At 44.2% G+C, this 26,188-nt stretch overlaps 1 protein-coding gene across 5 annotated transcripts in view; it reads right to left on the bottom strand.

Annotated features, from left to right (window-relative positions):
* LOC114667188 (ena/VASP-like protein) overlaps positions 1-26,188 on the bottom strand; it is a 144,518-nt gene that overhangs the window by 88,082 nt on the left and 30,248 nt on the right. For 2 of the 5 annotated variants that reach the window (XM_028822392.2, XM_051919900.1), the window contains exon 1: positions 13,333-13,514. The exons of 1 other annotated variant lie outside the window; for it this stretch is intronic. In XM_028822392.2, coding sequence (XP_028678225.1) covers positions 13,333-13,355 — 23 coding nt within the window. In that variant the 5' untranslated portion in view covers positions 13,356-13,514. Of the gene's footprint in view, positions 1-13,332; positions 13,516-26,188 lie in introns of those variants that run through there. 2 more of the 5 variants (XM_028822395.2, XM_028822391.2) reach the window with 2 other exon arrangements.

The following is a 26,188-nucleotide window of genomic DNA, read 5'->3' as shown; positions in this document are numbered from 1 at the left end:
ATATAGTGGAGCTCACGAAAAGTCAGGCTGTTGAACGATGAGCACATTCAGTCAAAAGCCGAAAAAGTTAAGTGATGTGACATCGGCTTAACTGTGACTACACTTCTAGTTGTTGGGTATGTCAAACCTGCTGACTGTCACTAGTGATCTTGCTGCTAGAGAGCGAGGAGAGGTTAGGAGCAAGTGCTGATACGGCGCATTGCCGCACCCACCACACGACAAACCAACTCACAATCCCAGATTAGCACTCGAGAGCAACCATGCGACTGGTGACACCTCAGCACCACACTAGTTCAGATGGAGTGGAACCAGTGTGAGGTTTTTTTTGGTGACTGGAGTGCCAATTCTGCCACCAACCCCCAAGTTTTTCCCTGTAGGTTGGAGGGCCTACATGCAGGGACAGATGCAGATTAACGTCATTCCCAGGACGGAGCAATTGCAGCAATTCCTTTCTATGCTTGCAGCCTTGCTCAAGGGCCCGACAGAGCCGCATCCCTTTTGGCTGCTAGATTGTGTTAATTTAGGGGGGCCACTGGCGACAAAAGCTCAGTTGCTCAGACCGAGGAAGAAGAGCCAAATTACTGGAAAGTGAGCACGAGAGACATTCAACAGAGTGTTCAGGGGTCACTGCTGTAGGGTTCGGCCCTAGGGGGCAGATGTGTTTATTATTTTCTGTCTTTTGTTGTGCTCCACTGTTCCCTTGTATTACTTATTTAGGTTTTATTATTAAAGACAGTTTTTTTTTTCCATTTTGTGGACTGTTTTGGTGTTTGGGGTTGTGAGATCCTGCTCCCCCTTCCCATAAGCCACACAATTAATACTGCTACCTGCTCCTTTGGTATTACAGTATTTACATGTGACAAGACAGTGGTTTTGAATGTCACAGCTTTACTCTCTGTAGTTTCTAAAGATTTTTTTATTTACATTATTGTGGATTGTGCCCAACACAGTTTCACGTTGGGTTTCCCAGTGCCTTTGTTTAAAGGGTATGCTAAATACAGTCAGGTCCATAAAAACTTGGACAGTCACACAATTTTCATATTTTTGGCTCTCTTCACCACCACAATGGATTTGAAACAAAACAATCATTATGCGATTGAAGTGTAGACTTTCAGCTTTAATTCAAGGGATTTAACAAAAGTATTGTAGGAGTCGCTTAGAAAAGACAGCCATTTTTATAGATAGTCTATTTATTTTCAGGGGCTCAAAAGTATTTGGACAAACTAATATAATCATAAATATAATGATCATTTTCATAATTTGGTTGAAAATCCTTTACGGTCAATGACTGCTTGAACTCTGAACCCAAGGTCTTCTCAAGTGCTGGGTTTCCACTCCAGTGATGCCTTGCCAGGACTTTACTGCAGTGGTCTTCAGGTGCTGTTTGTTCGTTGGACTTTCTGCCATCAGTTTTGTCTTCAGCAGGTGAAATGCAAGTCCAGTTGGGTTAAGGTCAATTGATTGACTTGGCCATTGAAGAATGCTCCACTTGTATGTGTTGAAAAGCACTTGGTTTGCTTTTGCAGTATGTTTTGGCTCATTGTCTATCTGTACTGTGAAGTGTTGTCCTATCATCCTGCAACTTCTTCCAGCCGTCATATCATCAATAAACACCAGAGACTGACTTCCATTGGCAGTCAGATTTGCATATGCCATAAAACTGTCTCTGCCATGTTTCATAGATGATGTGGTATTCATCGGATCATGAGCAGTTTCTTCTCTGTTCAACATTCTAGTACACATTGATCTTAGTTTCCTTTGTCCAAAGAAAAAACTGTTCCATATCTGGACAGGCTAATCTGTCCTTCCAATGCTTGAGGTTAACCAGTGGTTTGCACCTTGTGATAAGACCTCTGTCTTTAGTTTCATGAAGCCTTCATTTATAGACTTTGGCAATGACAGGCCTACCTCCTGGAGAGTGTTCTTGGTTTGGCTAAATGTTGTGAAGGGGTTCTTCTTCACCAAGGACAGACTTCTGCAATCATCCAGAACAGCTGTCTTCTGTGTTTATCCAGGCCTTCTGGTGTTACTGAGTTCACCAGTGTGTTCCTTCTTATTAAGAATGTACCAAATGGTTGATTTGACCACTCCTGGTGTTTCTGCCATCTCTCTAAAGGGTTTGTTTTGTGTTCTCAGCCTAATGATGGCCTGTTTTTACTTGCATGGAGAGCTCATTGGACCTGAGTTCACAATGACAGCTTCCAAAAGCAAACTGCACACCTGGAATCAATTCCAGGCCTTTTACCTGCTTAAGAGTTAATGAAGTAATGAGGGACCTGCTCTCCCCTGGCTATGGAACAGCTAGTCAGTCAAATGTCCAAACACTATTGAGCTCCTGGAAAATAGGGGGACCAAGTATAAAAATGGCTGTCTTTTTAAAAAGCTCTTACAGTATTTTCGGTAGACCCCTTAGATCAAAGCTGAAAGTCAACACTTCAATCGCATCCATTAGGGTGGCATATTGTGTCATGTCCAAATACTTACAGACCTGACTGTAAATATATATTATTTTGAGTGTATAACTATTTAAGGTAAGAAAGACAGAAGTTTTGAGGTAAGGTAGTTGCAATATAGTCACTAATCATGGTGAGTCACTATCTATCTATCTATCTGCTGTGGATAATTCAATAGACAGTAGTAAAGTGTATGTGTATACATACAGTGCATCCGGAAAGTATTCACAGCGCATCACTTTTTCCACATTTTGTTATGTTACAGCCTTATTCCAAAATGGATCAAATTCATTTTTTTCCTCAGAATTCTACACACAACACCCCATAATGACAATGTGAAAAAGTTTACTTGAGGTTTTTGCAAATTTATTAAAAATAAAAAAATCGAGAAAGCACATGTACATAAGTATTCACAGCCTTTGCCATGAAGCTCAAAATTGAGCTCAGGTGCATCCTGTTTCCCCTGATCATCCTTGAGATGTTTCTGCAGCTTAATTGGAGTCCACCTGTGGTAAATTCAGTTGATCCGTAAGTGGAAGAAGTTCGAAACCACCAGGACTCTTTCTAGAGCTGGCAGGCCATCTAAACTGAGCGATCGGGGGAGAAGGGCCTTAGTCAGGGAGGTGACCAACAACCCGATGGTCACTCTATCAGAGCTCCAGAGGTCCTCTGTGGAGAGAGGAGAACCTTCCAGAAGGGCAACCATCTCTGCAGCAATCCACCAATCAGGCCTGTATGGTAGAGTGGCCAGACGGAAGCCACTCCTTAGTAAAAGGCACATGGCAGCCCGCCTGGAGTTTGCCAAAAGGCACCTGAAGGACTCTCAGACCATGAGAAAGAAAATTCTCTGGTCTGATGAGACAAAAGATTGAACTCTTTGGTGTGAATGCCAGGCGTCACGTTTGGAGGAAACCAGGCACCGCTCATCACCAGGCCAATACCATCCCTACAGTGAAGCATGGTGGTGGCAGCATCATGCTGTGGGGGACTGGGAGACTAGTCAGGATAAAGGGAAAGATGACTGCAGCAATGTACAGAGACATCCTGGATGAAAACCTGCTCCAAGGCGCTCTTGACCTCAGACTGGGGCGACGGTTCATCTTTCAGCAGGACAACGACCCTAAGCACACAGCCAAGATATCAAAGGAGTGGCTTCAGGACAACTCTGTGAATGTCCTTGAGTGGTCCAGCCAGAGCCCAGACTTGAATCCGATTGAACATCTCTGGAGAGATCTTAAAATGGCTGTGCACCGACGCTTCCCATCCAACCTGATGAAGCTTGAGAGGTGCTGCAAAGAGGAATGGGCGAAACTGGCCAAGGATAGGTGTGCCAAGCTTGTGGCATCATATTCCAAAAGACTTGAGGCTGTAATTGCTGCCAAAGGTGCATCAACAAAGTATTGGCTGTGAATACTTATGTACATGTGATTTCTCAGTTTTTTTATTTTTAATAAATTTGCAAAAACCTCAAGTAAACATTTTTCACGTTGTCATTATGGGGTGTTGGGTGTAGAATTCTGAGGAAAAAAATGAATTTAATCCATTTTGGAATAAGGCTGTAACATAACAAAATGTGGAAAAAGTGATGCGCTGTGAATACTTACTGGATGCACTGTATACAGTATATACATATATATATATATATATTATATATATATATATATATATATTGTTCCACACGTGTGCTTGTGAGTCAACCAAAGGGACCAGGAAATGCCAATTCCACACCAGGCCAGGGGGCAGCGAGGTGCACTAAACCTCCCTCTTTTCTCTCCGCAGACCAACCACGAGAAATCCTACCTGTCCTGGACCCGAGGACGTCACTTCCTGTGAACCACCTATAAAAACCCCTCATTCTCCATACTTAAACAGTTCTGTTTTGGACTCTAACCGGTACACTTTCTATGCTACTTTAAAGCCTTTTCCAGCCAAACCTTCATTGTGTGTTCATCTGTTTGTTTCACTATATATATATATATATATATATACAGTATATACAGTGTTATATATACAGTATATACAGTATATACAGTATATATATATATATATATATATATATATATATAAGAAGCAACAGACACCTTGAAAATTAAACAAGCTAATTAACTTCACCCTCCTTTATGTGCCACTTAATTAATCCACTCAGGTGTGACCGACAACTCTTTGCTCCCAACAGGATTCCTCTTTCGTTTCACATCTGCGGCAGTCTTTTCTGCACACACCAATTTACTGCTGTCCCGTGTATTTTGTAAGTGACACCACCTCTCATTCTCAGCGGCCTGAATTTTATTTATTTTTTTTAGCAACACACAAGCAGCACCAGTTAGCAAAACAGTCCATAATTGTAAATGGAGAGGAAAGGACACTGCAAATCAGAGCTGCACACGTGTGGGTACAGCAAATGCGGATTGAAAAGGCATTGGATAGAAAATGGAAAACTGAGCGACGTATGGTAGTGTGAGGGCTTGTGTATCATTACGCTCCTACTACACATTCGAGTGTGCCTTTATGTGTACTCATTCTGTATTTAGTAATTTGACAGATTTATACTTAACATCTTACCTGAGAACTCGCCACAACACTCTGCGCTTGCACACAGGGAACAACACAATGCAAACAAATAAACTGAATTGACTTTGAAAAGTGAACTTCACAAATGTGCACAGCCTTCTCCTTTACACCCTTAGAACTCTCACAGCTATATCTGAGAATAGTGCACTTACACAGTTGGAACACACATGCATGAACACAACTGCTCACATAGAGCATATAAACGTCGCACACCTTTGTGTGTGTACACTCACCCTCCTGACTCACTCACACACAGCCATTTTCACTCAAGTACACTCGTTCACGTGAATAAGCCATGCAAGCCACCTCTTCATGCCCATGCACACTCCCACAAACACACTGCAGCCCACTGGCATACTGTATAAACATCACAGACCTGCGTGTTCACACTCAGACGCCTGATTCGCTCACACGCACTGCTATTTCCACTCAAGTACTCTCATTCACAAGCACAATCCATGTGCTTGTAGGTACCTGCAGTCTTTCATAATTAAACACTGAGGCCCTCACCTCTTCATGCTCATGTACGCTCACACACACGCTAGTGTTCATCAATGCAGCCCATATTGTCACTCCCTCTCAAACTCAATTAAACATACATTCTCACACCTGTTCATATCCACACAACCTCTCATTCAGAATCAAACTTGTGGATTAACAAGCTGCATACTTACATTCGCACTCACGTCCAGGGCCGGCTCAGGGGTATGGTGCGCCCCCTAGGCAGAATTGGTTGCAAACGCCCCAAGAGACATTCAAAAGAGAGTCCCCCTTTTAGCTCTGCACAGTCAAATCTGCAATTGAAGTCGACCAGCGGGTCCCTTAGAGATTGTAATCTCAAAAAAAAAAAAATCATCAAGGGGGATGTGTGGTCCCACCACCGGAGATCAGCGCCCTCGCAGTCACAAATGAAATGGACAAGGAAACGGGGTCCCCCAATGGAGATCAACACCCTCACAATTTCAATTAAAATCAATAAGCTAATTGGCACGCATCTCCGGAACTGGAGGGGTGGGGAGTTCATGGAAAGGTTTTGGTGCCCCCCAACGTCATGCTGTTGCCAGGCTGGTGCCTACTTGACCAATGTCAGTTCACGCTGGTTAACACATGTGCATGCGCATCTAGTGACACTCAGACACATTTCCATTTTTAATATATGTGTGGGGAATTTCAACAGCTCACTCCTGTCCTCCAAATTCCGAGCTCAAAATCACCCCAAATTTCACATAAAATGTAACTTCACAGAAAATAGCCAGGCTTGGCACCTTTGGCTCATTCAAGAGACAAGAGTTTTATTTGTCACACACAGCTAGCTATACAGGTATAATGTGCAGTGAAATGAAAAACTGGCCTACTCCAAGACTGCACAAAACAAAAGCAAACACACAATTGAATAATAATGACATTAAGAAAAAGATAATAAAATGAACTAAATTAAGTGAGATTAAATTAAATGAAGTTAAACTAGATTACAGTTAAGTTAATATCTGAAATCTGAAACAGCAGAAAGTATAAAGTGACTGTGCGGTAAGTTAAAATAAATGAGTTTTAGGTTTGAATGTTTGAATGCAGCGGGCTTCCCACACCAGCTTGCCAGGTCCTGGAAATATTTTCAGCCCAAAGATGGCTGAAAACCCACTTAACGGCGCTGTGGACCAGCCTAATGAATGACGCCGCTGACGAATCAGGGGGACTTTTGGGGATGTAGACATTTGGGTTAGTTTCCCCATTGGAGTTTTGCCATTTAGGAGGCCACATGTCACCTTAAAAAAACAGCACAAAAATCCACACATACATCCCAAATCAAAACTTTTGTCCACACAACGCTTTCAAAAATGGCCCACTCCGGCGTGAAAACCAACATGATTTGATTTGTCACATGTGCCGACAGTGCAGTCTGGACTTGAGGTTGCCATCTTACCGGCCTGTGCTGCAACTGCGAAAAATACCCCGCTTAGAAATAAGCTCATGTCTCCTTACTTGTCAAGCTCCTTGAGAGGGTGTTAGATACAGAAAGGCGCTATACGAGAATTATCAGCATTGCACACATTCTGTTGGCCATCACATAAACACACACCCTATCACATTCAGGCATCAACTGTTTGTTCTTCATGATACTCATAAAATATGTCTTTTTATAAAATAAAATTTCTGATTCTGTAATCTATTTGCTATTCCCTAATCACAGCTCAATCACATGACAAGCAACACAGTCATCGGGTTAAGGAGCACATAGGGAGGCTATTTGAGGCAGTGTGGCATGGTAGTTAAGACTCTGAGGCTATGGGTTCAAATCCCACCCCTGACATCATGTGACCCTGAGCAAGTCACTTCACCAACCCCTACTCTCTCTTCTGTTCTATTTCTGGTTTTCTGTGGTGCTGATCTGCACCACCACCACCGATCAAAGCACTGATGGATTAAAGGCCAGAAGTCCACATGACCGTCATCATGTGAACCCTGAATACCATGAGGACTGATTGAGGTCATTGATGTTAGGTAGAATGCCTAGAGGGGGCTGGGTGGTCTCGTGGCCATGGAACCCCTGCAGATTTTATTTTTTCTCCAGTCGTCTAGAGTTTTTTTTGTTTTTTCTGTCCTCCCTGGCCATCGGACCTTACTTTCATTCTATGTTAATTATCCATCCATCCATCCATTATCCAACCCGCTGAATCCGAACACAGGGTCATGTGGGTCTGCTGGAGCCAATCCCAGCCAACACAGGGCACAAGGCAGGAACCAATCCCAGGCAGGGTGCCAACCCACCGCAGGACACACACAAACACACCCACACACCAAGCACACACTAGGGACAATTTAGAATCGCCAATCCACCTAACTTGCATGTCTTTGGACTGTGGGAGGAAACCGGAGCGCCCAGAGGAAACCCACGCAGACACGGGGAGAACATGCAAACTCCACGCAGGGAGGACCCGGGAAGCGAACCCAGGTCCCCAGGTCTCCCAACTGCAAGGCAGCAGTGCTACCCACTGCGCCACCGTGCCGCCCCTATGTTAATTAGTGTTGCCTAATTTTATTTTTTATATTTTGTCTTTTTTTTCTTTCTTCACCCTGTAAAGCACTTTGAGTTCCATCATTTGTATGAAAATGTGCTATAGAAATGAATATTGTTGTTGTTAGTGTTGTTTACCTGCCTGTGCTCCAACTGGGAAAACAGAAATGTAACCAACTGTGTCTCAAATGTTGTAAGTCACCTTGGATAAAGGTGTCAGCCAAGTAATAAGTAATGGTAATAATTTTCACTTCAGACACTGAACTCCATCGGCTCCAGCTGGCTCTTCCCCTCGCGTTCAACAGCAAGACTTTGACTTCAGCATTGACTCCCAGTCACTCTCAGATCACACAAAGACTTTTAGGTCCTCTCATATCCCATTTCAGCCATGATCCTGCTAAGTCCCTTCCCCGTCTTTGTTTGTTCTCCCTCTTATTGATGTCTTCTTGTTTTGGCTACACTAACTTTGTTTGTTTTTCTGTCTTCTCTCTGACTTTGAGCTGCTTGTTAATCCAAAATATGTGGGGAAGGTTTGGGCTGATCTAATATCTGAGTGCCCTAATCTGTGGGGTCTTCAATCCAAGGTTGACACCTCACAGGAGGGTACAGTCCAGGACACAAGCTGAAATGATGTCTTGGGGAACGAGCAAAATGAAATAAGAAAATAATCATAAATACATAAGCATGACCAAAAAGATGCTGCCTCAAGGATCAATCCTGCTCTGAAATATGGCCTTTAAAAATGGCAAGTGTGAGAAGTTCCGTGGTCTGCTACAAGCACTGGAGTTCCTCCATATTATAAGTCACTGCCTGTAGGTCCAGTAAAGCTGCCTTCATTTCTAATGGACATCAGAACTTGGGACCTTAACTTGCAATTGTTTGGTCCGCAGCCATGCCACCTGCACTTCAGAACAGGTCATCTACCTGAAGCTAAGCACGTTTGGGCCTGGTCAGTACTTGGATGGGAGACAAACCAGAAAAAAGCTTGGGCTGCTACTGGAATAAGTGCTGGTGAGGCCAGCAAGGGGGACTTTCCTTGTGGTTTGTGTGTGGACTCCAGTGCAGTGGTGTGGATACTGTGCTGTAAAAATGGCACTGCCCTTCGGATGAGGTCCGGACTCTCTGTGGTGATAAAAGATTGCTGGGCATCTTTTGGAATGAGCAGCACATTTCCTGATGTTCTGACTAAACTGCCGACCATAACCTGATCATTTTGGCCCCTAATCTTCCTCTGTCTCTGGTTGGCTCACTATCTCTCATCCCTTAGCCACCTAAAAGCTAATGTGTGATGAGTGCACTGGCACAAAAATGGCTGCCACACATTGCTGGAGGTGGAAGAGGCTCCACACTGTCTATGTAAAGAACATTGGGTAGGTTAGAAAACAGCAATATACATATAATTAATTATTATGTTTACCTCTATAACATCACAGTTTTACTCTGTTGGGAAAAACATCTTGTTAAAGGGAATATCTGCTCTGTTACGTATGAATATTCAGGCCCATGATAATAATAATCCATTTTAAAATGTAAACTACACAAAGACTTCATAAAATGTGCATCAAGCAGTACCACTCAAGAGCCACTCCAACAAAAAGAACTTCATGAGGGCAAAACTCACACTTGCCAGCCCCCAATCACAAGGCTCCAGGACACCATTTCTGGCACCGCTCTTAAAATTTGACTCTCACTTCTCAAGTTCCAGGAGACCCCATACTGCTCCCGTCTTAAATCAACATTAAATAACAACTACTGGCAGGACACTGAAATGCTGCAGCATGCCAGAGACTGAGCACATCAACTCACAAACATTCTTCCATGCCTGCTACACTTTACTGTGTGAGGAGCCCTTGACCTGAGCTGCCCACAAACCTTCCACAAATCGGCACGGAATGGTCCATACAGCACTTCATGGAAATTTCACTTTAATGATACCGCAGGAAATCACTCAACAGAGATTTTACAAAAGACCGACAGTACTGTACAGTAATATACAATCAAGTACACAAACACATATTTATTATGTACATAAACAAATGTGAACTAAAATGAACGGAAATTTAATCAAGCGAACAACTTCAATAATATTTAATTTAAAAACTAAACACATTGGGTCAAATGGAGTAAACAAGAAACACAGACGGTCAGATTAGTACAGTTGGGGCTTAATGCTTCTGTGCAGGTTCACCTTTAGATAGATAGATAGATAGATAGATAGATAGATAGATAGATATGAAAGGCACTATATAATAGATAGATAGTAGATAGATAGATAGATATGAAAGGCACTATACAATAGATAGATAGATAGATAGATAGATAGATAGATAGATAGATAGATAGATAGATAGATAGATAGATAGATAGATAGAGTCACACAAGGCACATCTCTGGACTCATCTGAGGTAGGTACTATCACCCCAGGACGAGAGAGGGCGCTCCTGCTAACCTTCTCCTCTTTTGTTCCCTCTGCAGTACAGCGAAGACCCTCAGTGATGGCAAGTGACTCTGCCCTTTCTGGTCCCCCACCTACAAAGCTGGCAGCTGCTGGAAAGAGGTGTTCAGTCTTGAACCAAATGCACCGCAGGATGGATCTTCTTCCACCCTGACCAGCATCATACAATTATCCAGCCTGATGGCTTTCTGTTTTTGCTTATTTAAGTTCTTGTACTGCCACATAGGAGCCATTTTTTGTTACTTTTTGCTAGCAAAATTTAAAGGGGAAACACTGGGTTGGCACCCCAACATTTCCTCATGAAGCCTGCAGTGCTTTCCTTGACCACAATAGAAATACACACTATGGTCTAAATATACCCCAGGGTTGTGTGTGTGTGTGTGTGTGTTTGAGTGTCCAATTCTTTCTCCTCATCATCCAGCACTGTTCTGGTACATTCTTTAAAATAAAGGTGCCTGTGTGGTTCTTCAGAGTGATGCCAAAGGGGAACCAGTTTTGGTTACCAAAAAACCCATCCACATGTAGATTCTAGAGAGAACCCTTTATTTATTTAGATCCATAACAGGCTCCAGTAAATAATCATGAATAGATGGTGACAGATTTGTGAAATACCAATGGGTCCTAATTTTAAAAGGCCTCGTCTTGCACACAATAAGTCCAGGTTTTGTTAATCTCTTAGTGTCCTGCTAGGTAGCCTAACATTACAGATTTCAGCTTTTTTCTACATAGTAGGAAGCTTTTCAAGGCACAAAGAACTAACTTTATATGCCAAGAACACTTCATATGCAAAGAATACTTCCCAGAAAGAAATGGTGCTTTATTAAGCAATAGTTCTACAAGGAATCACACAACCCAGTAAAGAATCCTAAAGTACCATTAAAGAGACAGTATTTTTAAAAAAAGCTGTTGGCTATCTTGACTCTTAAATTTCTTTGAGTGTATGTACCCCTGTGTGTGTGCATACAGTACATGTAGATTTAAATAAATTACATATCTCAAAACAGGAGACATGTAACTCATGCAAAAATGTTGCAAATTAACAGGTCTGGCCCTACAACTAAATGGAGCAGGCTGCAAAAAATCCCAGTTAAATGAAACTATATCTGTGGCAGTTAAGAATAATAATAATTCATTACATTTATATAGCGCTTTTCTCAGTACTCAAAGCGCTATCCACACAGGGAGGAACCGGGAAGCGAACCCACAATCTTCCATAGTCTCCTTACTGCAAAGCAGCAGCACTACCACTGTGCCACCTGTGAGGACGTTATTGTTAGACATTAGTCAAATGGTTTATAAATGATATTGAGATACAAACTGGACCAAAAACAACAGGCCTGGAGCCTGTAACAAGACAAACATTAAGTGACTAGTTTGAAAAAGATACAGTAGGTCCATTTTTCAGAGGTTATCGCTGGACATTGGTTTCCACAGACACCATGCTAAAGTGAATGTTTCTCGCCATTTTCAACATCATAGAACCTAACTCGATGGTGAATTTTTGACCCCTCACCAAATTTCCATTTACATGGAAGTGATACAACGGAGCATAGCGCAGAAGTTGCCCTGCCACAGGATAAGGCGGAGCACTGAGTAGCAAATTCTAGTCAGCTGGTTAGAGCGCTCCGGGGCAAAACAAGAGGTCACAGGATGAGCAGCAGACCCGTGTGTGTGCTCCTTGGCAAGGCAGAATGAAGGAGACATCGCACCAGAAACTCTCAGCTGTTTCACTGGACAGGCGGCCAGCAGTAAGCGTTAATGTTCCAAGCACTTAACGTCTTATTCCATCAGAAGAAGCTCCAATGCCATAATCGCTTCACTCCATACAACAGCTTCCTTGCAGCTCATCTGCAAGCAGCACTTATGCGAAACTCGGAGGGAGATGCAGATACCCTTAAACACTTTTATTCCAATCATCCACTGCTAAAGAAGCCTCAGTGTGTCCTTCCAGGCAGCCCCCTACCCTCCATGTTGAAAGGTGTATAATAAACGAACACTTCAGGACCAAGGACAGACTCCCTAAGGCTGCATGCCAGCAAAGGCCTGGTGCCTTATAGGCTTGCACATAACTGACACCTGGAGTGAAGCAACAGGTAAAAAGAAGAAAAGCCCCTGAGGCTGAAAAACACAGAACTGAAACAGGCTATGGGGGCAAGTGAGGCCGAGACTACATTCAAGATAGGACGGAAAGGCACTGCATTACTAAACCGAAGACAGATGAAGCAGCGCCTCAGAAAAGGCGTGGGACTCCAAATTGAGCCGCACTCCTGGAATTAGAGGGCAAAAAAACGAGGACTAGAATGAGCTTCATCCATTTTCACACGCCTGAGTCAGAGACATGCCAGCTTCGCATCCAGATGTGGACTCGAGATCGCTAAAACCATTCGGAGGTACATATATCCGCCATCAGCGGTTGGGCCGGACATTTGGTCAAGTACACATTTGCTTGCAGGCAGACACCAGTGTCGCAAGCGTTAGGCTTCACCAAACGAACCCGGCGAGCTTCGGACTTACAGCCGCGAACGAAGGCGCCTGACCTCCGCGCACGCAGCATCTCTGAAAAGCGCCGGGTGCGCGCCGCACGTCAGTGACAGACAGACGTGTCTGTCAGTCTGTCTGTCTCCATGCAAGCCTTTCTTTCTTCATCTTCTTCTTTTTTTTTTTAACACCGTAGAGCCTCTCCACGCCCCCCGCCCCCTCGTCTCCACCTGAGACGTCTGACAGCAGAGCTGCACGCGCCGTCGGGTGTCAGTCAGTCAGCCTTTTGTTCCGGCGACGATGGCATTCGCTCTAACAGCGCGGACATCGAGTGGCAAAGTCAAGCAAACTGAAAGCCTTACCCGAATTCGTCAAACGAGTACATGTTGGCAGAGCCGCACCGGGGGTCCGTGTGATCAGAAAGCGGTGGGTCGGGCGCGCTGCAGGCGCTCCAGAGCGCGCATATCCGCCGCCGAGCTCCGCCGTGTCGGGACTGGCGACAGAGTCCCCGAGTGAGGGGCTGCGGGCAGGCAGCAGAGACTGGGGGAGAGAGAGAGAGAGAGAGAGCGGGAGAGAGGAGGGGGTGGGTGAGTGCGGGAGAGAACGAGAGAGGAGGAGGAGGAGGAGGAGACTATGAGATGGAGAAGAAAAAAATGACAGTCAAGGATTCACCAAAGGTTTGAAGAGAGGGAAGCGAACAGCGGCATGGCCAGATACGGACATATGGACAAGCACCAGCTCAGAAATTCGAGCAAACGGTCTTTTATTATGTCCCATTGTTTGGAATGTCTTCGGTCACTGTGCTCAATAACCAAGGAGCGAGATGGGCTTGCACGCACACCGTTTGGGTACCGTTTGATTCACTGCAGTAACTCCGGAGGTGTGACTGGAAGCCGCGGTCAGCTGGCTGGCTGTGTTGCGGGGTGCAGGCTGACCTCGAGGTCTGACATCAGACTGCAGTGAGGCAGCAGCCCCGCACCCATCTCTTTAATTAGCATTCCAGTTTGAAGCATGGAGGAATGGCCGCAGCACATTTAATCCAGACTTGAGGTAAACCGTGCGGACCAAAAACCAAAACAGGGTAATGCATGAGCTACAGCTGTGCACACCTGGTGACCACTCAGAGCAGACCCACGGGTGATATGAAATCAGAAAGAATGGCCATGCCTGCTCCTCCTCTACACCTTAGAGGCTTGCCTGTCTAAGAATGGTTAAACCAACAAGAATGACCAGTATAATAAGCCTTAGGTGTCACTGTGACTCCTCACCCTTGACAACGCAGTGCACCACAATAACATTTTATAGCCTGCATGTCTGGTCATTATTCTGGGAGTGGATGTTAAGGTGGTGCACTGCTACAAGTCCTTGGGTGTCCACATCAATGACATATTGGACTGGTCTTGTAACACAGAGAAACTATAGAAGAAAGGGCAGAACAGGCTGTTCCCTTAGGAGATTTCACTCCTATAATGTGTGATTTTGATATCCTTCACATCTTATACAACTCTCTGATGGCCAGTATGATGTTTTATGCTGTGGTGTGCTGGGCTGGTAACATCCCTTCAAAAGAGGCCCACAAATCAACAAGCTAATTCAAATAATAATAATGAATTATAATTATATAGTGCTTTTCTCACGACTAAAAGTGCTTTACATAGACAGAGGAGAAACAACTTCAGCCACTGCCAAGGTGTAGCTCTCACTCACCACACATTAGCTATTAGGTGGTGAAGGGATGAGAGCTATAGTCAATTAGAGTCAAGAGATGATTGGGGGGCCATGACATTGGGATAAACCCTACTCTTTAGAAAACATTCCGAGAGATCTTCAATGACCAAAGAAGAGTCAGGACCTCGGTTTTACATCTCATTTGAAGGGCTGTGCCATAGTAACAGCACAGTGTCCCAGTCACTGCACTGGGGCATTGGAATCCACACACAGGCCACAGGATAAGTGCCCTCTGTTGGCCTCACCAACACCTCTTGCAGCAGCAACCCAAGCTTTTCCTAGATGGTCTCCCATCCAAGTACTGGCCAGGCCTGAACATGCTGAGCTTCAGGTGGGTGACCTGCTTTGAAGTGCATGTGTGGTATAGCTACAAAGGGCAGGCTCAGTTATGGGATATACTCTGGATCCCCTGGAGGTTGTAGCGGAAGAGAGAATTCAAACAAAATGGAGTGCTATTACGAACAATGCTGCACATCTTCTCTCTGACACACAAGATACTATATACTAAGAGCCGTATGCCTTAATAATGTCTATCTATCTATCTATCTATCTATCTATCTATCTATCTATCTATCTATCTATCTATCTATCTATCTATCTATCTATCTATCTATCTATCATATAGTGCCTTTCATATCTTTCTATTATACAGTTGTAAATTTGCCAATGCCTTTCCACATCATACTAATCCATCCATCCATTATCCAACCCGCTATATCCTAACTACAGGGTCACGGGGGTCTGCTGGAGCCAATCTCAGCCAACACAGGGCGCAAGGCAGGAAACAAACCCCAGGCAGGGTGCCAGCCTACTGCAATCATACTAATCATAACACTTAACTACCCATTGACGTATGAGGAAGGCTCCGTAAAGGCTCAGAAAGGCACTATATTAAGCAGGAAGCTGTTAAGGTACTGCCACACTAAGCACTCAGTGAGGAAGTTACTATGTAGGCTTTGAAAGGCACTATATTAAGCAGGAAGTTAATAATAGGCACTTGACACCCAGTGCTCTTTACTGTAATCACACATTGACCTATGAGAAGGTACTGCAGAAACTTTGAAAGGCTAAAGTATCTATCTATCTATCTATCTATCTATCTATCTATCTATCTATCTATCTATCTATCTATCATATAGTGCCTTTCATATCTTTCTATTATACAGTGTGTTTTCTATCATATAGTGCCTTTCATATCTATGTTTCTATTATATACTGTAGTTATAAAGTTTTTTGTACCCCAAAAACAGACTTTTAAAAACACTTTTGAGAGCCATATACTTCTGAAAACAGCATGCGAGCTACAGATTAATATCCAATATGGAGGGTGAACAGCTATGTTATTTGTGATTTCAGTTGTCTTAATGTTGACGGAGACATTTTTGTAAACAATGTGAAAACACAAGTGTGAGTGGAGATCATTTTCATTTTAAAACAGCATTTTCATATGAAGACATAGTCATGTGGACGGAACTGCAGAGTGGGTATCACCAGACACGTTTTGATGGCAGACCCAAGTGGGTGAGAAGGAGTGTAGGACCTTACAAGTTTCTCCAAATGCATAGGTGCTAACCCACTGACTACTTTGTAGGCAACCATGAAGGATTTGAACTTTAATGTGTGTTGCTACAGGGAGTTAGTGACCTGAAAAGAGAAGCGACATGTGCCTGTCTCGGCTGGCAGACCACAAGATGTGCCAATGCACTTTGGATCATCTGGAGTGACTTGGTAGCACATACAGGTCATCTTGCCAATTAAGATAATATGTAACTTTTTGGGTATGTCATGGAAACCGGAAAACCTGGAGAAAAAGCCCACACAGATATTCAAACCCAAAGACAGGTACAGGATTCAATGCCAAGAGTGCTACCCATGGTGCCCACACTGTTTGACCCTGATGTATTCTTTTATTAGTGGACACTTTGAGCGTGACACATTTTTACAGGCAGGGGGAACGGCTGGGTCAAGGTCACTTAGAAAGTTAGTGGTGTGGATCGAACCTCACAGTTTAAGTGAACTACAGTATAAGAAAGCAATACACAAACCTGCCATGCTATAGTTCTGCTTGCTCCCTACCCCAATAATGGAATAAGCGAGTTGAAGAGGTGGATGGAGGGGTCCTGGGTAAGCCCTATCTTGTGACTCTTTACAGCTCTACCCCTTTCAATTCTGCATTTCTAAATCTGGTAGGCTGAAGGACTGGGTCAGGGTCGCTTAAAAATCAGCCTTGAAAACTGTACTAATATCTTTTAAAAAACTGCCTGAAGGCACTATATATATACATATAAGGCTTGTCCACAGTCATATATACATCAAAAAACATCTCGTAAGGATAAGTCGCTCATTCTGAATCCTCGGCAAGTCAGTGGTGTAGACTGGACCAGACACTGCCCATGGGCACTGAACCAACATTATATTATATATAGTGCCACTCGAAGGCACACCGAACACTAAACAGCTGGAGTACAAATGCTTCCATATTACTAAGGAAAGGAATAAGTGGTGGGTAAAGTGGCCTGCCCCCAGTTTAGTTCTGAATTGGCAAGCTTACGCTTCGTAGTCCCAACTCCACTAAACTAGTGCCTCTCAAGTCAGAGAAGATACAGTAAAGCGGGCTGGGCAGGGATGACAAGGACAGAATCAAACACATACAGAACCCTCCAAGTCAACGCTGTATTCTTTATAGCAGCACAAAATGGTAAATTAAGGAATGCAGCAAAGTGAAGGGGGCTCAGGTCACCTGAAACAAGAGAGAAGGAGGATAGAAATTCAGCCTGGCAGCAGCCGCTTCACCAGCACATGTTTCAAGATGCAAATTCTGTTCATGTAATCCTCCATGTGTCACCAGATGCAAACTGTTTATTTGAATCATGAAAACAAGCCAGGCAAGTTGGCTCTGCAGGTGCTCCATTGTGGTGGAGGAGGGGTGGAACAGGTACTGGGGGCTCATGGGAACTGCTATGGCAAGGCACTTGGGATGGGGGGGGGGGGGGGGGGGGGGTTCCACATTCCATATGTCAGATTTAAAAATACGAGTTGAGGCGACTGCAGCTGCAACTTAATGAAGCACTATGAGGGTCAGGTGGCGCCAGGCTGTCAGGGGGTCAAGTTGCACCACATCTCTGCAACTGAAACCCAAATCTGTAGTGCGCTTTACTGGCGGGCCAGGCTGGCGACGTGACTGAAGCATCAGGAAGCAAAACGCAAGCATGCAGGTGAGGAGGGGAAAGCAAGTAATAAAAATGCAGTGCATCATGGGGATTACACAAAAACACACATTAAAAATGGGTGTAATCTGCATGTGCTCATTGGGTGTCGTGTTTCTGATGCCCCACCCACTAGCAACGCCCTCCATCAAGGCAGATCTGAGCACAAAAGGAAGAAGCAGAATGTGCTAGAAACAGCCAAGGTTCTGATTGCAACCATGAAAATCCTGCGAGGTGGTTTCAGACGCACACCCCGTGCCACTCTGCCTGCGACACAGCTGGTTCTGCTGCCCCCTGATTTGGGGACAGCTAGCTGTGTGACACATGGGGCAATGGCGGGGGATATCTTAACCCCTTCCTGCCTTCCCCTGTCTGCCAGGCGCACTGCACTGTGAGGCTGAGAGCTGTGATGGGGAAGGACACACATTACCAGCTTCATGTTTAATATAGTGCCTTTCAAAGCCTTTGCAATAGCTTTCTGATAGGTCAATGAACGATTAGTGTTATGTGGCTACTGAACAATTCCAGCTTCGATGTTTAATGAAGTGCCTTTCAAAGCCTTTGCAGTATCTTCCTTGTAGGGCAATATGTTGGTGGGTGAGGGCCACTGGGTGTCCACTGCACATTTCTAGCGTTCTGTATAATATAGATAGATAGATAGATAGATAGATAGATAGATAGATAGATAGATAGATAGATAGATAGATAGATAGATAGATAGATAGATAGATAGATAGATACTTTAGCCTTTCAAAGTTTCTGCAGTACCTTCTCATAGGTCAATGTGTGATTACAGTAAAGAGCACTGGGTGTCAAGCGCCTATTATTAGCTCCCTGCTTAATATAGTGCCTTTCAAAGCCTACATAGTAACTTCTTCACTGAGTGCTTAGTGTGGCAGTACCTTAACAGCTTCCTGCTTAATATAGTGCCTTTCTGAGCCTTTACAGAGCCTTCCTCATACGTCAATGGGTAGTTAAGTGTTATGATTAGTATGACTGCGGTAGGCTGGCACCCTGCCCGGGGTTTGTTTCCTGCCTTGCGCCTTGTGTTGGCTGAGATTGGCTCCAGCAGACCCCCTGTGATCCTGTAGTTAGGATATAGCAGGTTGGATAATGGATGGATGGATAGACGGATTAGTATGATGTGGAAAGGCATTGGCACATTTACAGCTTTCTTAGTGCCTTTCAAAGTAACATCTTCATTGAGTCATTAGTATTGCTGTGTCTTATCAGCTTCCTGTTTAATATAGTGCCTTTCAAAGCCTGAATTAATAAGACCAACCAACTAAGCAAAGGGTCAAGCAGCAGGGTATCTGCCCTGGTCATTTACCTTCATTTCTGACTATAGAACTGCACTTTTTCAGAATGTCTAATTGTGACGCATGTCTTCTTAGTGTTCTTACTATTTCACACTACCATCCTCTGAGCCTTTGTGATGTGCCTCACTTATTTACGTGTCTCGCACATGGCAGTCCTACAAACTGAAAAGACTGACTAGTACACAGTTTCAGTTAATGCTGAAAGGTGCTATATAAACATTCAAAGATAGGTATGGAAAAATTAACTTTGAAGTTTACCAAACAGTAAATACGGCTGATTAATTTGCAAAGGCCAGCAAAAACAGAATTTGGTGACTTCCTTCCATATTAGGGGCGTGGATCTTGCAGGCGACCGCTCAACTGCCAACTCTGAAGCATCTCGAGGGCGGTACTTCGTCTCCAGTTAATTGCGAGGAATTAAACCCGAATATAGCAGCATTAATTGCACAGTAAGTGCTAGTTGCCAATAGTCACAGAGGGGAGACAGGCTGGCACTCTCTCAAGCACACCGTGCCCCACTGAGCAGAGAAAATGGCACAAACTCTTCTTTCTCACTGCTGATGCATTTCAGACCTGCTGCGCTGTTCCTGCCACTAAGAGGGGTGACATACGTGACAAGTGCTTTGGGCAGCTGGAGCCCAAAATGAGTCTGCAAGCTGGCCAGTTGGTCTGAGAGTTTGCTGCTCAAACATCCACACAACTTGACTCCTCATTTTGTGGTCAGAGTCATGGTGATCTTTCAGACTTTCATCTACTCTACTGGACTCTACTGGACATGGCCCACATGGTGGTGCAGAGGAGTTAATCCTGAAAGGCAAAATTGCATTTCCAATCTGACACTGAGATTTGAGCACAGAAGCAATGGTGATGGGCATGTCCATGGTCTTACTTTAGAAGGCCATGATGGACCCACTGATGGTACACTGCTGTGGTTATCATTATCTGCTGGCATTGTGATACTCTGGACAGTTAGACATTGTAACAAAAAACCTTCTGGGGCTACAAAAAACGTTTATTCTCATAAAGAAATCCCAGACACATTCAGAGTTCTTTGTGGATACAGCATGGGGCTTCAACATTAAGTTGTTACTGCACTGCATTTATGATTAGTGGAGAGCATGCTGGGCTTCTAAGCAGATGTGTGTTTCATGGAAGTGAATCTGTATTTTGGATGGCAGTAAAGGACACCCCTCTGGCCCTGGGTACAGCAGAGCACAAGAGAAGGCAGGAACCGCACGGCCAACATAGAAGCTTGCTGACCCATATTTGTCGACTGAATCATTCGACCCTGTGCGTGGCGTCTCCCCGCCTTGGAGTGCATGAATCACTCGGCCGCTGTCTAAATGCTAAGAGCACAAAGCGCTGGGACGATCAGCCGCCCTCTCTTGGGGGGGTGGGAAGCTCAGCAATTTAGCAGGATTATTATGGGCGATACCAGGTGCATCCAGCAATGAGCCGTGAAGAGAATCTGCCAGCAAACTCCACCTCCGGCAGCCACTCAAGCTTGGCAGCAGAGGGGGAAAGACAGGCAGCCAGAGAAGAAGAGAAGAGAAGAGTTCCTGAAAGGGAAAATAACCTAGTATGGCAGGGCAAAAAGACCATTCCATACAACCATCAACAGTAGAATGAGTTATAACGGGCCAGTCCATATCACTGATCAATACTGGGGTTCTCGGGTTCAATGATGTGTGAGGTAAACACCTAATGGTAGAAGGAAAGTCATCATACCTACTAGAGCTGAATCCTTCTTCAAAGAAAATAGGTGCAGCCACTGACAAAAAAAGGCCTGGCCACTGATAAAACCGTACAATTTCCATGATATATAGAACAAGGTGGCTCCGTCCTCTGCTCGCTTCGCTCGCCTTCCCCCGGCGTTGGGTATCCTGAAATACATTAGTCGAGCTCGTTCGTTTTGGAGCCGTGCCCGCTTTGCCCGCGGCATTTCAGACGCGCGTTGTAGGCGCCTGCGTTCATTGATTTTATCCAGGCGGGCTCGTGTTTGTATATCTGTCAGTCGAGGTCGTTCGTTTTGAACCCGTGCCTGCTTTGCTTCTGCAGTTTCAGACGCGCGTTGTAGGCGCCTGCGTTCATTGATCTTATCCAGGTGGGTTTGTGTTTGTATCGTTGAGCTGTATTGTGTTTGAATTTGGTGTAAAGCGTTCAGCGGTTTGTACAATCCCAAGCAGCACATTATTCTTAACTTCACTCCGCAGTAGTGCCACTCACAATATGGCAGTGACGCCTGCGCTTTTTGTACTATCTTTATGGACCTGTGGGGCCTCCGTAGCCTCTCACGTTTGACTCTGGGGTGCAGCGCAGAATCCTCTTTTCTGTGTGGTTGTGTCATTAGTAGTAGCTATGGGCGCGTTGTTGCTTCATTTCTCGTTCACGTTAGTTGAGCTCTTTCGTTCTTGGGCCGTGACTCCTTCGTTCGGTTTATGGAACGCGTGCCTGCGCAGTACGTCTCATGGTCCCATCGCCGTGTCCCTGCGTCCATATCCGGTGTATTCTCGGTTAGTAATATGGATAATATATGGACTGCCAGACCACTTTAACAAGCCAGTCCATAAAACTGACTGGTGCTGAATCCTCTCTGACAGGAAACAGGACTGTCCATCGAACTGACTACAGTTGGACACCTCTAGCTCTACGTGTTCTATGATGTACTATGTCACCTAACAATTTGGATCCTGTTGGAAAACACTTGCACACAGTACCAGCTAGAGCTGGATCCTCCAGCTTTAAATTTGACATGCATCCCGGCCACCATTTTTTTCATGGTGAGCACTAGACCAGTCCACAAAATGGCTGAAACCAGATCCTTTCTGTTCTCCAGTTTCCACAAAGGGTAGCAAAACAGAGAAATCCTTAAAATTTAATCTGGACCCTTCTGAGTGGATCATCTAACTGACTGAAGTTTAAACCCTCATGCTATACATTCCTATACTCCTATTGGGAAACAGGCTGGCCAGCTACATCTGGACAACTCCATTTCTACAGTCTCCACACTATGGTCAAACCTAACAAGCCACCCCTCCCCCAAATCCTTAATATATCCACAGTGAAGAAAAAGCCTTGAGAAGCCCACGAGGCATATGGTGTGCACACCAGCTGACTCTGCCGGGCTCCTCCACGGAAACGGCAAACGGTAACTCAGACAGCTTCTAATTAAAACAACGTTTAATTGGGAAGCTGCCGGGTCCCAGTGGTGCCCTGAGATGTAAGCACTGTGAAGAGGCAGGGCAGCCGCTCATGCTCCACACACACTGGTAAACTGACGGGAGACACCTCTCTACCGGGCCAGTGCTTGCTGCCGTCACGAAGGCTGTGCTAGAACCGCAATGCATCTCTTTGACTGAATTATTAATTTCCAGCAGGATCTCAGGTTGTAAATCTGCTGAACATATTCTGTAATAATAAGCAAGAAGTGCATCAGAGTTATGAGGGAGAAAGAGACTGACAGCGCACAAGTGACCTTGTAGCTGGCGAAGACAAAGCAGGCCTACAGACCTCAAGGATTACAGGCTGGGAATTCAAGGATCTCCTACTGGGCAGCAGAGAGACTTCAGGATACGTAAGTAGAGCCACAAACCTGAGTGATGGTGATCCTCGAGGCAGGCGCCCCAATATTTGTTGATTCAAATATTGTGGATCCTCAACTATAGGACCACCAAAGGAGGAGAGACCGTACCCACCAGCCTCAGTAACAACAGCAGCATGTGCCCAGCTCCCAGCAAGGCAACCCCAATATACCTGAAAAACAAGTCCAGTTGGTTCAACCTGGGCCACTTAAGGCAGCAGCAAAATGCCCATTCATGGAGGGTAAATTTCACAAACAGACCAAACAAAAAGAAATGGAAACAAAGAAACAGAAGAATGCAAAGAGAAATGTGAAACATTAAAATGGGCACATTTATACTATTAGAGAGAGAGATGTCCTCTGCGCAGGACACAAAGCCACCATATCTGTGCAACCGTTTCCTCCTTCAGCTCTGGTTCTCCCAGTATAACTGGATATTTTCAGGACAAACTGAAGACAGAGAACTACTTCATCATTCACCCTTCTCTGCTGTAGTGAAACAACATCAGAGTGACTAACGTCTGCAGGGTTATTTCCTGGTTCACGGCAACCACCAAACACCCTCTCCTTTGTTAAACTTTATTTTAATATAGTGGCTTTCTAAAGACCATTCCAATTTGCTTTAGAGGTGTGGTTCCAAACTTCTACAGTGAGAGCAGGAGCAGATGAAGTGACTTACTCAGGATCCATTAGTGGTGTGGACTGCCTCGGCCACTAGAGGGCCACACTGCTCAAACCACAGGCCGGACTCTCTAAAGTTTGGGTGCAGGCAGATGGGCTCTATGGCCACGTTTTTCAAACTTTTTTGAACAAGTACCACTCCGCGAGGACCAGTAAACTGAAGTACCACTGTCAATGAATCGTTAATTTATGCCCGTGTTGTTTTGAAGAAAAAGTCACTATAATGACTATAATCATGACGTTAAAGTGATATTAAACTAATTAAGGAAATGGGTGCCCGCGCTAATAAAAGCCGGCTTGGAGTCTTCCACGCATTTACAGTAGTATACTTATACTATATATGATTATATGCAACATATTGGCATTCTAGCAACTTCGACTCCTGGAAAATAAAGGACCACACGAGTACCACTTGGCATGACTTGAAGTACCACCAGTGGTACGCGTACCACAGTTTGAAAACCATGGGCTCTATGGTATGTTTTAGTGATGTGCTACATGAACTAGTATTTTGAAATGCTCTGTCAAGGCATATATAACTTTCACATGCACTTGTACAGACTCAAGGAGAAACAGTAAAGTTTTTAGTGAAAAAGGATCGCGTTAAAGAAAACAGGCACTTGTCAAAGCCAGAAAAGCCAGCCGACCAGTCATCATCTTTAAAACGCTAATCAAAAATCAAAGACTTTAAAACAGAATAATTTGGATGTGAGTGTCAGTAGGCTTTGTGCCCTAGGAACCAAGCTGCCAGAACTATTCTATAACGTTTCAGTAATTATTTACCGCTCTGATGCTGATCTTGTAATTACAATAGCAATTGATGAGAAGAATTCATAATTCCCGTATATACTTGCACACAAGTCGGGTCTTGAAAACCAAAAAATCGATCATAAAATCAGACCCCAACATATACATTCGTTCAAAAATGCAACACTTAATTTTTAAAATTTTTTTACATCTTCTTGCTTCCTCCAATCACGCATCAGTTTCTCAGACACATCGAATTTTGTTGCAGCAGCACAGTTACCAATTTCTCCACTTTTCATTTAAAAACTTCTTCATATTTTCTTCTGATCAAACGTTTAATTGTAGATAAGGGAGGCTCTTATAATAAAGGTGTATGAGGGTGTGAGATACAAAAAACAGAAATCAGTGCAAACATCACTCCGGAATAGTTCAGGTATTACCGCGTGGTCACGTAGGCACAATACATAGAACATACGGCAGAGTGCTCTGTTGTTACTCTCTCAGGTGGGCGTTAGCATATCATAATCTCTTGGACCAATAGCAGGTGTTTTCCAATTCGACTTATACAACATTATAAAATATTGGAAATTATACAATAAAATCAAGCTCCGACTTATCTACGGGACAATTTAAACGCAAGTATATACAGTAATTGCAGAATTACAGTATTTGAGGGTTCCTCTAGAGTGCCTCTTTCTCTTGCATGATTTGGCTCAAAAACGAATCAGCACATCGTCATCTCATAACAGGCTTAAGTTTCAAGTTTGGTATTTTTCCGTCCAGCCATTTTAGTTCTACAAACCATGAAACACAGACACTCACACCCCCATCATCAATATATCAATGTTTTTCAGTATCAGGAGACCCTAAAACATCGAGATCCATCAAAAACCAGACATCAAAATTTTTGACATATCTAAAGCTTTCGCCCCCACCCTCATAGACGATAGGTTATAGGGCACAAAGCCAAAATATTAGTTTGTAACCAGGAATAGAGAGATCAAAAAAGCAAGACACACCAACATGTGAATCCTAATATCGGACACTCCAGAATAGAGTGTGCTGGTCTTTGTGCTCATGCTCTGAATGTTGTCACATGCCACACACTCCCAGGTTATTTTGGGAAAGATGGTCATGACAATGTTCGACATGATCCATACAAAATAGTAACACTTAAATATAAACAATATGGTGTTGCGATAAAGGTGCTCTTACGATTCAACTTTGTATATATTGCATAAAGCAAGAAATGAATGTAAAAAATCACATTTCTTGGGGTCCAAAACCCCATATTTCATATACAACATGTATTCAGACTTTGTAAAGAAGGCCTAAAAATTAAAGAAGATAGCACATTATACTGTGTGGTGGATTGCCGGCTTTCGATTCCGGCTCTCACCCCCAGGCCGCCAGGAGGAGCTCTCCCAACAGCGTAAACGTTCCCCGAGTTCCAGCAGGGCCTCATGGACTATGTAGTTTTTATACGCAGCCCTGCTGGATACCTTGGGGGCCACCAGGAGTCGCTGTAGGAGGACTCGGGGGCTCTTATGTGCCCTATAACCCGGGAGTATGTCATGGTCACGTGACAGGAAGATACGATGTGCTCCCGGGTTAAAGAAAAGGACTGTTTGCCCTGACCCAGAAGGAATAAGGAACTGTGGACTGATTGGGCAGAAACACTTCCGGGTCAGGGAATATAAAAGGACGATGGGAACTCCCAGACGTTGAGCTGAGCTGGGTGGAAGGGTGGCAACGCGTCTGGGTGTGGAGGATTGTGTTTATTGTTGATTATTGATTTATTATTGAGTATTGTGGAGTGGAGGGTGCTTTGTGCACTATTATTATTATTATTATTATTAATAATAAACCATTATTTGGATTTTTATCTGGTTTCTGACGTCTAGTCTGAGGGTTCAAGGGGTCACGGAGACCTTAATCTGTCACAACTGCAACAGCA

The sequence above is a fragment of the Erpetoichthys calabaricus genome, chromosome 16, assembly GCF_900747795.2.
Source record: "Erpetoichthys calabaricus chromosome 16, fErpCal1.3, whole genome shotgun sequence".
Classification (NCBI taxonomy): Eukaryota; Metazoa; Chordata; class Cladistia; order Polypteriformes; family Polypteridae; genus Erpetoichthys; species Erpetoichthys calabaricus.
Note: the sequence above shows the minus strand (reverse complement) of the source record. Positions and strands in the feature narration are given on the sequence as shown.